Source organism: Nelumbo lutea, chromosome 5 (assembly GCF_056320005.1).
Source record: "Nelumbo lutea isolate HS-2025 chromosome 5, American lotus-T2T, whole genome shotgun sequence".
Lineage (NCBI taxonomy): Eukaryota > Viridiplantae > Streptophyta > Magnoliopsida > Proteales > Nelumbonaceae > Nelumbo > Nelumbo lutea.
In genome coordinates this window covers 76,288,761-76,304,791 of record NC_142688.1, presented here as the reverse complement: position 1 = coordinate 76,304,791, position 16,031 = coordinate 76,288,761, and the positions used below count along the sequence as shown (strand labels likewise).

At 37.7% G+C, this 16,031-nt stretch overlaps 1 protein-coding gene across 2 annotated transcripts in view; it reads right to left on the bottom strand.

Moving 5' to 3' along the window:
* Positions 1-16,031, bottom strand: part of LOC148852969 (Transducin/WD40 repeat-like superfamily protein) — a 53,723-nt gene that overhangs the window by 13,113 nt on the left and 24,579 nt on the right. For both annotated transcript variants that reach the window (XM_088945329.1, XM_088945328.1), the window contains exons 10-11: positions 3,059-3,158; positions 287-338 (exon numbers count right to left, since the gene is read on the bottom strand). In XM_088945329.1, the coding sequence (XP_088801455.1) occupies positions 287-338; positions 3,059-3,158 (152 nt within the window). The remainder of the gene's footprint in view (positions 1-286; positions 339-3,058; positions 3,159-16,031) is intronic.

Here is a 16,031-nt window from a genome sequence, read left to right as displayed (position 1 = left end):
ATATGCATGAGTAGTGAAAACATATGGCTAGTTAATAACTTTTGTTCATTTTCACAATGACTCCAAAAACATTTTGTTCAATCTAATCGTGCCATGAAGCAACAAAGAAGACATACACAGAGTAAAGCAATTGCCTTTACCAGCTATCATTTTACATTTTTTTTTCATTTTCACAACAACTCCAAAAACATTTTGTTTGGTATATATCCTCCAAACAAATCAATAGAATTTGAAGGAACATCAAAAGATACAATGAGGACAAACAAGAATTTGAAATTATCTCTACCTGCCAGTCAAGGAGATAATTTCTGGCAACTCAACAGGCAAGAGGTGTGCATCTGAAATAAATCAATGGGAAAGAAAAAGGAGAATCATTATCCAGTGTCTTTACAACTAAAAATAATTCATAAAATTGGGGAGCAACAACTCTACAAAATAAAAATGCTCAGACTAAAATAAATAAAATCCTCAGAGCAATGAAACCCCAGATGATAATATTCAAAAGAACCTCACTAAGTTGTATAAACTGACAACTAGGCAGGCTACATTGTGCAGTAACAAATAAAATTCCAGAAGGCAGGCTTCACCCATTGCCATTCAAGTTGTTGCACTCTTAACCAGGCCATAGTATAGATTTATAAGAACTATAATTCCAGAAGGCAGTAACAAATAAAATCTCAAAATGGTATCGAATATGTTAGAACACTATTAAATATATAACTATTCAATTACAGTATCCTCAACTGTAAATTTGGTAGATATGATTTTTTTTATTGGTAACATTAAAACATTTACTGATTATGGAGAAAGAATAGTATTTACTGGAATTAAGTTTGTAGTAATTATGCTAGCATCTTTTCCTAACCCCGTTCTTTTTATACAAAGAAAATAGTGTTAAAATCTCCATGTATAATTGATACCTATTAACCTCATGTCTAGCCAGAGTGTTAGCCATTCCATTTGCTGCTCTATGTATCCATATCCTGCTCACTCCTATCTCCCTTGTAATTGTTTTGGTTGCCTCACCATATGTCTTAAGCTGCCAGATTCCTTGGCTATCATTCTAGAGCACCCACCACGTTTCTGGAATCACACTAACATTATATTTTATAGGTTCAGCCTTTTACATATCATTAACCCTTGCAGAAGAAATGCTCTTAACTCTCTCTCACTACTCCCTCTATTCCAGAAGGTCCCAGATTTCCAAAACTAGAGCCACTGAAATCGAATTTCACTTGGTTCAATGTGGGTGGGATCAACTTCGTTCTCAAATTTTCCTTTAAAAATGAGGGTTTTGCGATGTGGAATCAAGATTTCTCTGGAGAAATGGATCAAAGGTCTTCCCTCAATTCACTACTTTTATCAAAATGTTTTCAATGATAAATATCTTGGAAATCTGTTTCTCGTTAAAATTTCTAGCATTCCTTTCATCCCAAATCAACCATAGCATAACTGCCCTAGTGCATCTCCATGAAATTTCCCCCTTCTGTGAAAATATGAAAAAGTTGACAATAATGGTTTTTCACTAAGAAATTACTGAACTTTTATAATAGACATCAAAAAAGATTAATAGTTGCAGGAACATAGAGTTGGAAAGAGCCCATTGCCTGCCATGTGACAGGGTGACAAGAATAAGGGTCAAGTAGGACCCAACATCAGATGATAACCCAAGAAATCGTAACTTGCAATAATAAACACTGCATCACACAAATGCATTCCTCCAATCCATAAAACATCCTACAAGAGAAACCTGAATCGCAAGGCATGCGGTAGACTAGGCACCACATCGCAAAACACCAAAGCACGTGAGCACCACAAAAAAGAGTAAAGAAAGGGTATCATAGCCAGCATCCTCGGATACATAAAGAAAAGGGAAAACCCGAGTACTGTAGTCCTGAAAAGCCACAAGGCAAACCCCTGACTAACCCATATGGCAATGGATCAATATAAATTCCAAACTTTTAAAAGTTACCATCTATCACAGCACAAAAGGAGAAACCTTTCAAGGTTAGGAGATCTCCGTGATCTCCATGCATAGGTGCTTATAAATATAGAGCCCCATTAAGAGGGGGGCAACACCATGCATCACTCATTCTTCAAAAACCCAAAGTATCCCTCGAGAATCTTATCCCGTGCTTTAGGCCTTCCCTACGCCCAGAAAGCCATCCTACCATCCTTCAGACAAACTCTCACAGTGCCAAACCCTACCCTCCTACAATAATAGCTCCATTAAGAGACTAAAATGGTTGTTAACTATTTTCAATAATTGAAACTAGAAACCAAAGAAACTCAATTAAAACTAAAAAGGCCTTATTTCAATTAATAAATAGATAACTATTCAAATACGGGATTCTCAGCTGTGCATATATGAAAATATCAAGTTGATGATCAAGGTAATTCACTTACAAATTACTAAACTATTTTAGTTGACATAAAAGAAAAGATTAATAACGATTCTATTAGGAGATGCAAAAATGGTATTTAATTATTTTCAGTAATTGAAATTAGAAAACAAACACACTCAGCTAAACTTAAAAGTGCCTTCTCTCAATTAATGGTGGTTGGCTACAAAAATCCTGATTCCACTTTTATCAAGGACCATACTGTTCAGTCCTCATTACACTAACCCACATCCTTTCCAGCCACCTCTGAGGTCTTTTCAAAACCAAAGAAAAAGTATATAAAAATCAATATAGAAGTGTATGGATTCTACAGGTTTTCCATCTAGTGATGTTATGCTGATATGAATACACATATTGCTTTGGTTAAGTTGTAATTTCTTCAATTCATGTTTGTGCTATATTCTACCATGCATTGGACAGCACCCTATTAATGATTGTTCATTTCTTGCTTCAGTTAACAAAGTTTTCATTACCAATCAAAAATGATGGAAAAAGATCTAGAAAGTTGTACAGGGGGCTATAATACATTGTAATGATTTCTGTTACTAATTAAACATTATCCTTACCATAAAAAATAAAAAAAAAAGTTGTTTGCCTACCAATGGCAACTACAAATTGTGAATGACTCAAATGTGAAAAATTAGAAGTGTCCTCACCTAGTGATGGAGGTCTAGATGCAAAGTGAATAGAACCCAGTGTTAAAGATTCTGAGAAAGCAATCAATATCGTGCGCCCATCAGGATCCCAGGTTGCACCCTGATGACAGAAAAAAAAAACATGGTTGAAAATGACATTTTTCTTGTTCTTCTACACAACACTAAAAGGTTATGTAGGCCAATAAGAACATGGAACATCGCAATAGAAAACTTACGCAGGCAACAGAAAATGCTGAACTTAATCAGAGTGTTAGTATAAATTGAATCGCATCACTAAGAATCCTTGAGGTACATAATAATGGTATGTAGTAAATAATATATAATTTCAGCACTTGGTAAGACGAAACAACAGAACAATGTAGACAAGGCATAAAAAAATATCAAAATATCTTATACAACATTAGATAGGAACAAGGTTCAGGTCTGTATAAAGAAATGGTTTAAAATGTCCCTAATTTCCCTAATATTTCCACAACATATTTCCATTTCCATTGGTAACAACACAAAATTTTACCAGAATCGACATATTCCCCAATGAACACTACCAGCACTATGTGGAGTACAAGAGATAGCTTCCACGACATAATTCCATTTCACTTCCATGGGTAGCAACCTGAAATTTTACTAGAATCGACATATTCTCCAATGAAAACTACCAACACTATGTAGAGTATAAGATAATATTCTAACATAAGTTGGTGACAATATCGTGGATATGTGGAGTAACAATGTTACTGCCCACCTAACTTCCACGATTACCACTTTGAGCTATCTCAATGTGCATTTCAAACATTAAGTTAAAAATTAGTTTTTGTTTGTATAATAGATTATTTGGTCGATCTATTACAACCATTTACACTTTTCTAAGTTTAAATTTTGCTTTAACTCATTCTATCATGAAGATCTGAATCTTAAGGTTTGCAGGGAAACTTCGGAACATATTTTGTTGTCTACAACCTTAGTTTCTTAGCTTTCTTTAATGATTTGGATCAAGATAATAATTTAAAAAGGTTGGCTATGCTTCTTTTATCATTTCGTAAAATATCATTCTATATTTTTCATATTTTACAATGTTTCAACCAAGGTTCAAAATATCGTCACATAACGGCCCGTATCAACCAATACATATTGTATTGGATCCTTTCCGATACGCCCCTACAAGGGGTGTTTCGGGTCGACGAGTGGTTCAGGGGTAGACCGACCCCTCTAAACCAGATTCAGAAAAAAATAAAAACAAAAAAAAGTACCAGTACAGGATGATATGCCCTACCGGCATATCACCCTATATCGATAGTTTGAATCAGATGTTGAATCCTTTTCTGCAAAAATCCTACAATTTTTATTTGAATCAGATGATTTGATTCATAAATCTTACAATTTATATGATTTGTGCGACTCATTGTGATTCAAATCATTCAATTAAGAACTGGTTCTCTACTTTGTCATTTTGTTTTGTTTATATTTAGTTTTGTCAAGGGTGACTTGTTTTAAAGACCTTACTAGAAACTGATTCATTGCTATCATGTGTTGAATAAAGAGCCATTGTATGTGGAGTATTTGACTTTCAAGTCAAACTCGACTATATCATCTTAGACTTCTATTGTACAAATGGTAAGTTCTATTGTTTTAGGCACATATATGGTAGATATGACATATGACTTAAAATACCACTTTTCTATATATATTTAGTCTTTTAGCATACTTATATTTAAATTTTGACAAATTTGTAAAAAAATAGAAATAATCTTATGTTTTACAATATGATTCACGATTCGATTCAACTTTCTCTATGATTTATGATACGATTACAATTTTCAAACATTGGTTTCCACTTGTCTCTAAATTTTACAATATTTCCAACATTTTCAACATGTTTCTTATATTTGGAGGACCAACATTTCCACTGACACTGACACAATAGCTTAACCTCCCTCCCAAGTGCAATATCACCCAACAAATAGCTTGCCTTTCTCCTCACATGTGCTCCCTTTGTAAGGAAAGTGATGAGACCTTCACACATCTATTATTATCTTGTTCCTTTGTGCATCATATTGGGGAATCCTTTTGTCTTCTCTTTGGTTGCAGGTGGATTTCCCCTCAAGATGTGGTAGGACTTTTCAACTAAGACTTTTTGAGGCAATCAAAGAAAAGAAGGAAGGTTATGTGGAAAGCTACAAAGGCAGCTATTTGTTGGGTGATATGGGAAGCAAGGAATAACAAAATATTCTTGGATAAGAGTAGAACAATGGAAGAGGTAATTGACACAATCGAAGTTAAAGTAGCTCATTGGGTAAGATCTTTGCATATTTTCCAAGATTTCTTAGTCACGGACATTATAAGATCCTGGACAGAAGTAGCACAATCATCAAGAATGAAAGAGAGAGTAAAGATGGAATAGAAACCTCTAGATGGTAACTGAATTAAACTGAATTTTGATGGAAGCTCATTTGGAAATCCGGGATTGTCAAGTATCGGGGGAGTAATCAGAAATTCTGAAAGGAGAATATTAGCATTATTCTCTGGACCTATCGACATGGGAAACTCTCTAAAAGCTGAGTAATGGCATTGCTACAAGGATTGAAAATAGCCAAGCAACTAGGAATGAGGCATATTGAGGTTGAAGGGGATTCCAAGGTGATCATCTTTTGGGCTAAAAACAATAGAACTACTCCGTGGACTTTAAAACTGTTGAGTGGGCCGGTTTGTTTTGTTGAGAGGCCCGGTTTGTCTTTAGTTTGCTTTTATTTAATTAAGAAGTTGTTGGGCCGAGGCCCATTAGTTTTTATTTTTTAAAGTTGTGACTATTCAGTTTTAGTAGCCGCCCTACTAAGGGCATCCTTGTAATATCTCATCTTTAAGTTAATTATAAATATAATAAGGGGCTGGCGGCTAGGGTTAACTTGCTCATAACTCTAGTTGACCTCCTACTCTTTTCTTCTTCTTCTTCCTTCTCTAATGCTGAAATCTTCACCTTCCCCCCTTTTCTCTCACAAGAAGCTTGACTAAATCAGCAAATAGTGATTTCTACTTGGTCTCAGAGAAGGTTGAAGGTTCTTCAAGTTGTTCTCTCATGCAGCCCTAGATTGGCCAATTGCATGGTGATTTAAGAGGCTGATCAAATCTCTCAAGGAAGCCCAGTTTTTGGATTTTCTTGATGGATTTGTGTGCCCTGTAGCTGTTCTAGGGTTTCTCATCAAAATCAGGAAAAACTGGAGAAAGGGGAAGAGTCTTGTTTTTGTTGGACTCTTCAATTTTGACCTAGGAAGTGGTGCCCTAGTTTTTTAGGGTTCCTTGGAGTGTTTTGTAAGGGGCGATTCAAGTCCCACGTGGTTTGGAGGCTTCTAGAGAGGGTGGTTGTCTTTTCTCTCTCTTCTCTCATCCCATAGAAAAGGAATCTTTTGTGGAAGAAAGCCCAGGACACCAAGAAAGGGTTGTTGGTTCCAAAAGGTGTCTTGTTTGATCTTGCTACAATTTTTAGTTATTTTCTTTACCTTTTTTGAGAAGCATGGAGGGCCATAGAGTTGAAAATAAGCCCGGGAGTGAAATGAAACCTGTGGGAGGGGGTGTTGGGGACCCCTTCAGGGCTGGAACCATTACTACAGTTAGGTTTGATGGTGCAAACTACTTGGAATGGTCACAATCTACAAAGATGGCCATTGGGGCTCGTGAGAAATTAGGATATATCAATGGTGAAGAGGTGAAACCCGAAACTAGCAACTCCCAGTGGGTGTAGGAAAATTATATGGTGATGATTTGGTTGTGTAATTCCATGTTGCCACATATAAGTAAAAATTTCTTATGGGCAAATATTGCTAAGGAAATATGGGATGGAGTTGCAGAAACCTATTCACAAAGGGAGAATGTTGCTAGGGCTTACCAACTAGGAAATCAGATTATTGCTACAAGGCAGGGAGATAGATCTGTTGCAGCCTATTTCCAGCCCTTAAGACCCTATGGCAGGAGATTGACCATTTGGAGACCTTTGTTTGGGAAACCACCAAGGATGCAGCTACTTATCAAAGACATTTAGAGAAGTACAGGGTGTTTGAATTCTTTGTTGGCCTTAACCCTGAGTATGATATTGCACGACAGCATCTTCTTTCCAAGGATAGTGTCGCTCTCTCCCAAGCATATGCTTTTGTGTCAGGGGAGGAGTGCAGGAGGGATGTGATGATGAAAACCCAAATTTCTTATCAATCTGCCATGGTAAGTGCTGTGAAACCTAAACAAAGTGGCGATGAGATCAAGAAGGAAGACAAAAGAGACTTGGTTTGTGACTACTGTAAGAAGCCTAAACATACAAGAGATACTTGCTGGAAGCTTCACCCACATCTTGTGCTGACTAGATTGAGAAATAAGAAGGGAAATGCGCACATGGCAGTTACCGGTAACACTTCGGCCCCTCCTACTACTGCTGCTTTGGAGTTTGTTGCAGTTGCTGCAGTAAGGGCCGAACTTGAGAGGTATGGGCTACTTCTGAACCAGCGGGATACAGCTAGTTCCAGTTCAGCCGCAAGCGGACAACAAAGTATAGGTGGCACTGGTGGAGCTCACTCTACCTCCTTTGCTCACACAGGTAGTTCACACGTCACTGCAAATTATGCTTCCACTTCAGGTAAGGAGGGACCTCCTTGGGTTATAGATTCTGGAACCTCAAACTTCCACTTCAGGTAAGGAGGGACCTCCTTGGGTTATAGATTCTGGAACCTCAAAGCACATGAGCCATAGCTCCACTATTTTTTCCTCTTACCAGCTCTGTTCTGGCATAGATAGGGTCTCCACTACTGATGGATCCCATGTTCCTATTGCTGGGAAGGGATCTGTCAAGATTAATGATTCTATTTGTTTACCCTCTGTCCTTCATGTTCCCAGATTGAGCGCAAATTTGTTATCTGTTAGTAGTTTGACTAAGAATTTGAACTGCTTAGTAATTTTTTCTCTTGGACGTTGTATTTTGCAGGATCTAGATTCAAAGAGGACGATTGGGAGTGGTTGTGAAGTGAATGGAATCTACCTCCTGGATGTTCCCCCTCACCAGAGTGATCATGTTAGCAGGGACAGTGAGTCAGGATCTGTGAGTCAGATTATGCTTTGGCATAATTGTTTGGGCCATTTGTCTTTTTCTTCTTTGAGTTCTTTGTTTCCAAAACTTTTTGAGTCTGTTAGTTTGTCAAGTCTGGAGTGTGAAGGTTGTCAACTCGGAAAGCATTGTAGACATTCTTTTAAACCTAGTAATAAAATATGTTCTTCTTTTGATGTTATTCATTCGAACGTCCGGGGTCCTTAACATGTTCCTTTTATGGGAGGCTATCGCTATTTTCTCCTATTTGTGGATGATTTCTCTCGATACTCATGGATTTACCTGATGAAATCCTACAATGAAGTACCATCCTTGGTGCGACAATTTCATCAGATGATACTAACATAGTTTGGAACAAGAATAAAAGTGTTCAAATCTGACAATGCCAGGGAATATTTTGAAAGACATCTTGCCTCGTGCTTGTTAGAATATGGTGTTGTCCATTAGAGTAGCTACTCCTACAATCCACAACAGAATGGTGTTGCAGAAAGGAAGAACAGACACATTGTTGAGACCACAAGAAGCATGATGATCACATCTACGGTTCCGATTCGGTTTTGGGGTGATGTAGTTCTCACAGCAGTATATCTGATTAACAAGGTGCCTTCTCGTATACTTGGATTCCGCACTCCATTCAACCTTATTTTTCCTCAGGGGGAGATGTTTCATGTTCCTCTCAAGGTGTTTGGGTGTGTCTGCTTTGCACACATCCTTGGTCCTCACTACTCGAAGTTTGATCCCAAGGCAAAGAAGTGTGTCTTCCTTGGACATGCAGAGAATCAGAAAGGGTACCGCTACCATGATCCAGTCTTTGGGAACCGATATGTTACCATGGATGTCACCTTTTTTGAATCCACGTACTTCTTCTCATAGAATCCTTCTCAAGGGTAGTGTTTTGGGGAAGTAAGTCAGCAGTCTATCCCTCTCCCAGTTCCAGTCCTTGTGTCACCTTCTATGCTTGACCACCACCCGGTGCCACCTACCTTGCCACCTCCTTTTCGCTCTGTTTCTCAGCATTAATCACGACAGAGACTTCACAAGGCAGTTGATTCCACTACAGCAGAACTCACACCACTTCCTGTCAATCCCTTGGAGACTCCAGATTCGGCTGATATGGATTCAGGTATTCCTCTTGATCCCGCTACTATTTCAGTTCCCATTGATCCTACTAACTCTATTACCGGTAACCTTGATCTCCCTATTGCTCATAGAAAAGGGAAGAGAAAGTGTACTACTCGTTGTATTTCACAGTACTTATCCTATAGTGGACTTTCTCCTTCCTATCGTGTTTTTCTTTCTTCTCTTGATTCAGTGTCTATACCCAAGGGTGTTAGTGAGGCTCTCTCCAAACCTGAGTGGAAGACAGCTATATAGGAAGAGATGGAAGCTTTGATTAAGAATCAGAAATGGGACATTGTGGACCTACCAGAAGGCAAGGAGACAGTTGGATGCAGATGGGTTTACATAGTAAAATATAAGGCAGATGGAAGTATAGAGAGGTACAAGGCAAGACTTGTCGCAAAAGGATATACACAAACCTATGGCATTGATTATTTAGAAACCTTTGCGCAGTTGCAAAGATGACCTCCATTCGGATACTCCTTTCCCTTGTTGCCTCATACTCTTGGCCCTTGTTTTAACTGGATGTGAAGAATGCTTTCCTAAATGGGGATCTGCAAGAAGAAGTGTATATGGATCTTCCTGTTGGTTTCTAAAGTGATACTGAAAAGGGAAAGGTATGCAGGCTTAAGAAGTCACTATATGGCTTAAAACAATCTCCTAGAGCATAGTTTGATAGATTAAAAAAGGCCTTGATTGATTTTGGCTACACTCAAACTCAATCCGATCACACTTTGTTTGTGAAGCGCAGGGGATCTTTGGTGTCAGTCCTAATTGTTTATGTGGATGATATTGTTGTCACTAGGAATGATCTGAATGAGATTAATAGTCTGAAGAGGAACCTACATAAGGAATTTGAAATTAAGGATCTTGGAGAACTAAGATACTTCTTAGGCATCGAAGTTGCAAGATCGAAACATAGAATTTTTATCTCTCAAAGGAAGTATGTCTTGGACCTTCTTCAAGAGACAGGGAAGCTTGGAACAAAGGCAATTAGCACCCCTATTGATCAAAACCATGAAATCAGTGCAACAAAAGGTGAACCAGTAAAAGACATTGGGAGATATCAGAGACTTGTGGGTCGGCTACTATACTTGTGTATGACAAGACCAGACATCTCCTATGCAATGAGTGTAGTAAGTCAATACATGCATGCCCCACGAGTCCAGCATTGGGAGGCAGTTGAAAGGATCCTTGTTTATCTGAAGGGACATCCAGGCAGAGGCATATTGTTTACTGATCATGGATAGTTGAAACTAGAGGCTTATACAGATGTCGATTGGGTAGGATGCCTTGATGACAGGAGATTCAAGAGCGTGCACCCTAATTGGGGGTAACCTAGTCTCATGGAAGAATAAGAAACAAACAGTGGTGGCAAGATCAAGTGCTGAAGCCGAATACAGGGCCATGGCCCATGGAGTTTCAAAACTTCTCTGGATCCGTTCTCTGTTAGAAGAAATTGGTTTACAGGCAGAAGAACCCATGATGCTATACTGTGATAACCAGGCAGCAATTAACATTGCCCATAACCCAGTCCAGCATGACCGAACTAAGCACATCGAAGTGGATAGACATTTTATAAGAGAAAGGGTAACTTTTGGAGAAGTATGTCTTCCATACATTGCTTGTGATATGCAAATCGCTGATGTTCTCACAAAGGGTGTTGCAAAGAACAAGTTGGAGCATGATCTACGCAAGTTGGGAATGTGTGACATCTACTCCCAACTTGAGGGGGAGTGTTGAGTGGGCCGGTTTGTTTTGTTGAGAGGCCCGGTTTGTCTTTAGTTTGTTTTTATTTAATTAGGAAGTTGTTGGGCCGAGGCCCATTAGTTTTTATTTTTTTTAAGTTGTGACTATTGAGTTTTAGTAGCCGCCCTACTAAGGGCATCCTTGTAATATCTCATCTTTAAGTTAAATATAAATATAATGAGGGGCTGACGGCTAGGGTTAACTTGCTCATAACTCTAGTTGACCTCCTACTCTTTTCTTCTTCTCCTTCCTTCTCTACTGCTGAAATCTTCACCTTCCCCCCTTTTCTCTCACAAGAAGCTTGACTGAATTAGCAAATAGTGATTTCTACTCAAACAAGTGATAAGGGAAGTGGAAAAGGTTGCAAGGGAGGTAGAGGCAGAATTCAAATGGGTTAGAGGGAGTGCAAATGGGCTAACTGATTATCTTGCTAAATAAGGGGCTTTGAGGCAACAATTGTTTTGGGCTGCAATGTAAAAAGGGACAGAAATATGTAATAGTGTGGGACTTCTAGTCCCATACACAAAGTTGTAAAATTTTTAACTTTAATTTCAAATAATATTCTCCTTTGATGATCAAAAAAAAATGATAAATGTTTAAATTCTGAAGATGTTCCCTCCCTCCCTAGCTCCTTCTCATCCATTTAAAAGGTAAAAGCAAATTCCAAACTTGATTCTGTGTTACAAACCCCAATATTCACCTGAAATGATTAATGTTTATATTCTGAAGATGTTGCCAATTTTTCTAGTAAAATTGTTCTCAAGCCACATCCAACTAAAACTTGGAATGGTTGCTTGCTTATTACCCTCCCTCCCTTTCCTTCACCTTCCCTCCCTCCCTGCCTCCTAGATGCAATATTAACCTTAAATAATAAATTTTATATTCTAAAGATGTTTGCCCATTTTTCATTTAGAATTTTTCTCAAGCCACATCCACACAAAACTTTGAATTGTTTCTTTGATCATATAGCAAAATGGCACTTACCTTTACAATAAAGACAAAAACAAGGTAATAACCAACTTAACTCCTATAGCTAGAAATAAGGCAAACAGTGTATTACCTATAGCCAAATAAAGAAGAGAATTTTTCTCAAATATTGATTGCAAATGGGAAAGAGGTTAGCAAATTGAAAGTAGTCTTATAACTTCATTTGCAAGGGATACACACGTCAGGTGAAAGATACCAAAAAAAGCCTTCTCTTCTGCAGGTTTTCGCAAGTAAAAAGTTTTTTGAAAAGTAAATAAGAATTCCATTAGAAAAAACAAAAAGAGAATACAAGAGGAAGGTCACAAGTTATCACCCGGGAGAAGGAAAAACAAAACCGAGACACAGACTGATACCAATCAACACGATACTACAGAATTCTAGCAAAATAAAGATCAAACACTTCCCCCTGCCCATCATCATCTTCATCCCACATCTCTCCTCCTCCAATTAAACCTTTCTTTAAGCTTTCTTTCCTCTTCCTCCTCTCAAACTCTTCAAAGGCTTACCCGGAAAACCCCTCACCACCCTGGAAGAACAAGCCAAGGCTTTTACCAATCTCTACATCTTTTCCAGCAGCTTTCTCAATGTAAAAAATTCTTCGAAATCTGTCCACCCTTTTTTCAGAGCTCTTATTAGAAACTCTCGCAAAACAAGCAGATCCAATCTCCATAATTTCTTCATGCAGAAGAGTCCCCACCTGTACCCATATTGGAGAAAACCTGAAAGTTCTCCTTAACAACTGCTTCGCTTGTCGAAACAACAGTCTTACTTCCTCTTCTCTTATATACCCTCTTGTAGTTCTTGTTGGACCAGCCGTATGTATCTCACTCCATTAACTCCATGAGATTTTTTTGAGGTCAGGTTACTGATTCAGCTACCCCGAGATCTTTTCCAGCCTCGTCCCTCCTACCCAAATCCATGCCTAACCTTCCAATCATCACCTCCTCAAATAGCCAGTGCTCAGCATCATCGCCCTCAGCTTGGGGCAGGGCACAACAGACCACATCAAAGTCAACATTTCCTCCATTGCCAAACCCTGATTTGCCTCTTGAATCAGCAGCAGCAACCTCTCTAAAGTCCTCCCTCTCTTTCAGCCCAATCTTTTCTTCTTTATGGATCTCAATAGACACATTAGAGAAATCTCCTTTCACATCAGAAATAGGAAACAAAGACAATGTACTAACATTTTCCTTAAATGTCGCAGCCAGTGTTTTAAAAGCGCAAAAAACGCACAAGGGGCAATTTACATCTGAAGCGCAAGGCATAAAGCAAGGTGTGCCCCTTTTTGAAGCAAGGTGCAAAATGCCAAAAAATCAAAAACACGTCAGAAAATTCAAAAAAAGCTAAAAAATTCAAAAAAAATGCAAAAGACAAAAAATATTAAACATAATATTAATAAAAAACATAAACTTAAATTTTAAAATAAATGTTTTAAAAATCATATTATTTAAAATTAAAAGACATAAACATAACATGTAAAACGTATTCAAATGAAAATTTAAAAATAAAATCAAACATATAAAACATTTCCAAACATGTAAAACCCACAGTCGCTTTTTTTGCTCAATTGCACTACTTCAAGTAGCTATTGTGATGTAAAACATATGGCATTCCTGATTCTACACGCCACCTGTGTACCAAGCCCAAAGAAGTCCATGTTAGGGCCTTAAATTCTTAATTCTTGGACAAAAAAATTGATTTTATAATTTTAATTGCCTTCTAAGAAGATACTTTATTAGGACGCCTAAGCACACCAAGCGTGTGCCTTTTGAAAGTGCTAAATTTTGATGGCAGCTCCCTTGGAAACCCTGGGAGAGCAGGAATAGGGGGAATATTTCGAAATCACAATGGGAAAGTCATGGCTTTGTTCTCAGGACCAATTGGGTATGGAGACTCAGTTCAGACAGAGAGGATGGCACTCTTACAAGGCTTGAAATTAGCAAAACAATTAGAAGCTAGAGAATTGGAAGTGAAGGGGAACTCGCTTCTAGTCATTGCTTGGGCAAAGCAAGTAAACTCAGCACCATGTTAGTACAGATTTGCATTTAGGGAGATTGACTTTCTTGCTAAGAGATTTAACTCTACTTTCGGATGGGTTAAAAGGACAGTGAATGGACTGGCAGACACTCCAGGAAAACAGGGAGTTGATAGACCTACTCTATTTTGGGCTAAATTATAGCTGGCTGTATTACAACAATGGGATGTTGATCTACATAATCTGGGTTTCTTTGTATATTGTAATACTCTGGAGTGCAGAGTAGATAAAGAAACTGTAATCTGTTTTTTCAGTTTAATAAATAACTAAATTTTCTTTTGCTGATAAAAAAACAAATTGCTGCACCTAGGACCTAGGCAAGGCACATGCCCTAAAATGCACCTCGCCAGTGCGCCTAGGCACGCCTTTTAAATCATTGGTCGCAACCTCAACATCCACCACAGATTGACCGCGACAAACATGCGCTTCAGACAACACCACAATCAGTGCGCTCCTCGGCAATCTTCAGAATGACTTTCTCCTTCCCTCTAACATACCTGAAGGTCACCCACTCCCAACGTTCTTCCTTTCCCCTTCAATCTTTATCCAAGAAATTTTGCTCAGTCTCCTCCTTATAACCTTTGAACATTTAAAATATCTCCAGAGAAAGAAAAAAAAAAAAAAAACTAGTTTTGTGGGGCATAGATCCACTCCAAATAGCTTCATAGGAACACAACAGTAAAATCCAAAAATTATCCAGATGCACTCTTTCCAATAATGCAACAAGTGAAGAAACATAGAAATTTCCAAATCCCTTATAGTTAAACCCCTTCTCAGACCCAAAATTCCAAACTAACCCCTATTCGGAAGAGGACACACATTGCGAGATAGGAAAATTTTTGTGAATGGAAATGGGATAAGGATAAGGGAACTGATTATTTAAAGGCAAATCCCCGTACCACAGATCTTCTAAAAATTTGGTTCTGTAAATCTTCCACAAACAGCCAGTAAACAAAGAAAAAAAATAAGATTTAAAGGAAAATCTCCGTACCGCAGAACTTCTAAAAATTTGGTTGTGTAAATCTTCCACAAACAGCCAGTAAACAAAGAAAAAACATAAGAGAAAAAGGATTGAATATCAATCCAATTGAAAGAAGAGGAGAGAAAGAGAAGGAGAGGAGACTGAGAACAAGAGAAAGGTTCAATCTTTCTGTCAAATCATTTTTATTTCTTCCAATAAAAACAGATAAAGACAAAGGAGAATATAAACAATATGTAAAAAGACTTAACCCTGCTACCTAATAACTTTAACAGGTTCTATTACTAGATCAAACATCATATCTAATGAAGTGTGGAAAAGAATAATAGAACAGATAAAGCACAAGGGCCATTTTGCACCTGAGGCATGAGGCGCAAGGCAAGGTGCACGCCCTTTTGAAGCAAGGCGCAAAATGCAAAAAAATGGTAAAAATTCAAAAAAAAATGCCAAAAAGTCAAAAAAATCAAAAAATGCAAAATATAAAACACAATAATAATTAAAAATATAAACTTAAATTTTAAAATAAATGTTTTACAAAAACTATTATCTCAAGTTAAAATACATAAACATAACGAGTAAACATATTTAAAATGAAAACATAAAAATAAAATCAAGCATAACTTACAGAACATATTCAAGCATGTAAGCATCTCTTCATTTTTTTTCCAAATTGTGTTACTTCAAATAGCAAATGTGATGTTAAACATTATGCATTCCTGATTCTACAAGCTGCCTTTTGGTACCAGGCCCCTCAAGGCAAGCCCAGACAAGTCCATATCAGGGTCTTAAATTTTTAATCCCTATAGAAAAAAAGTTTGTATAACTTTAAGTGTCTTTTAAAAAATCTGTTATCGGGATGAACAAATGAGCAACATTAGCAATTAGCAAACATGGGGTTTTCGAAGTTTCAATGAGCGAGTGAAGCAAGCAAAAGGTGCATTAGAAGCACCAGCTGCTAAGCATTAAAAAAAAAAAAAAAAACAGAAAAAAAAATGCATGATTTTTCAAAAGGCACACGCCTTTG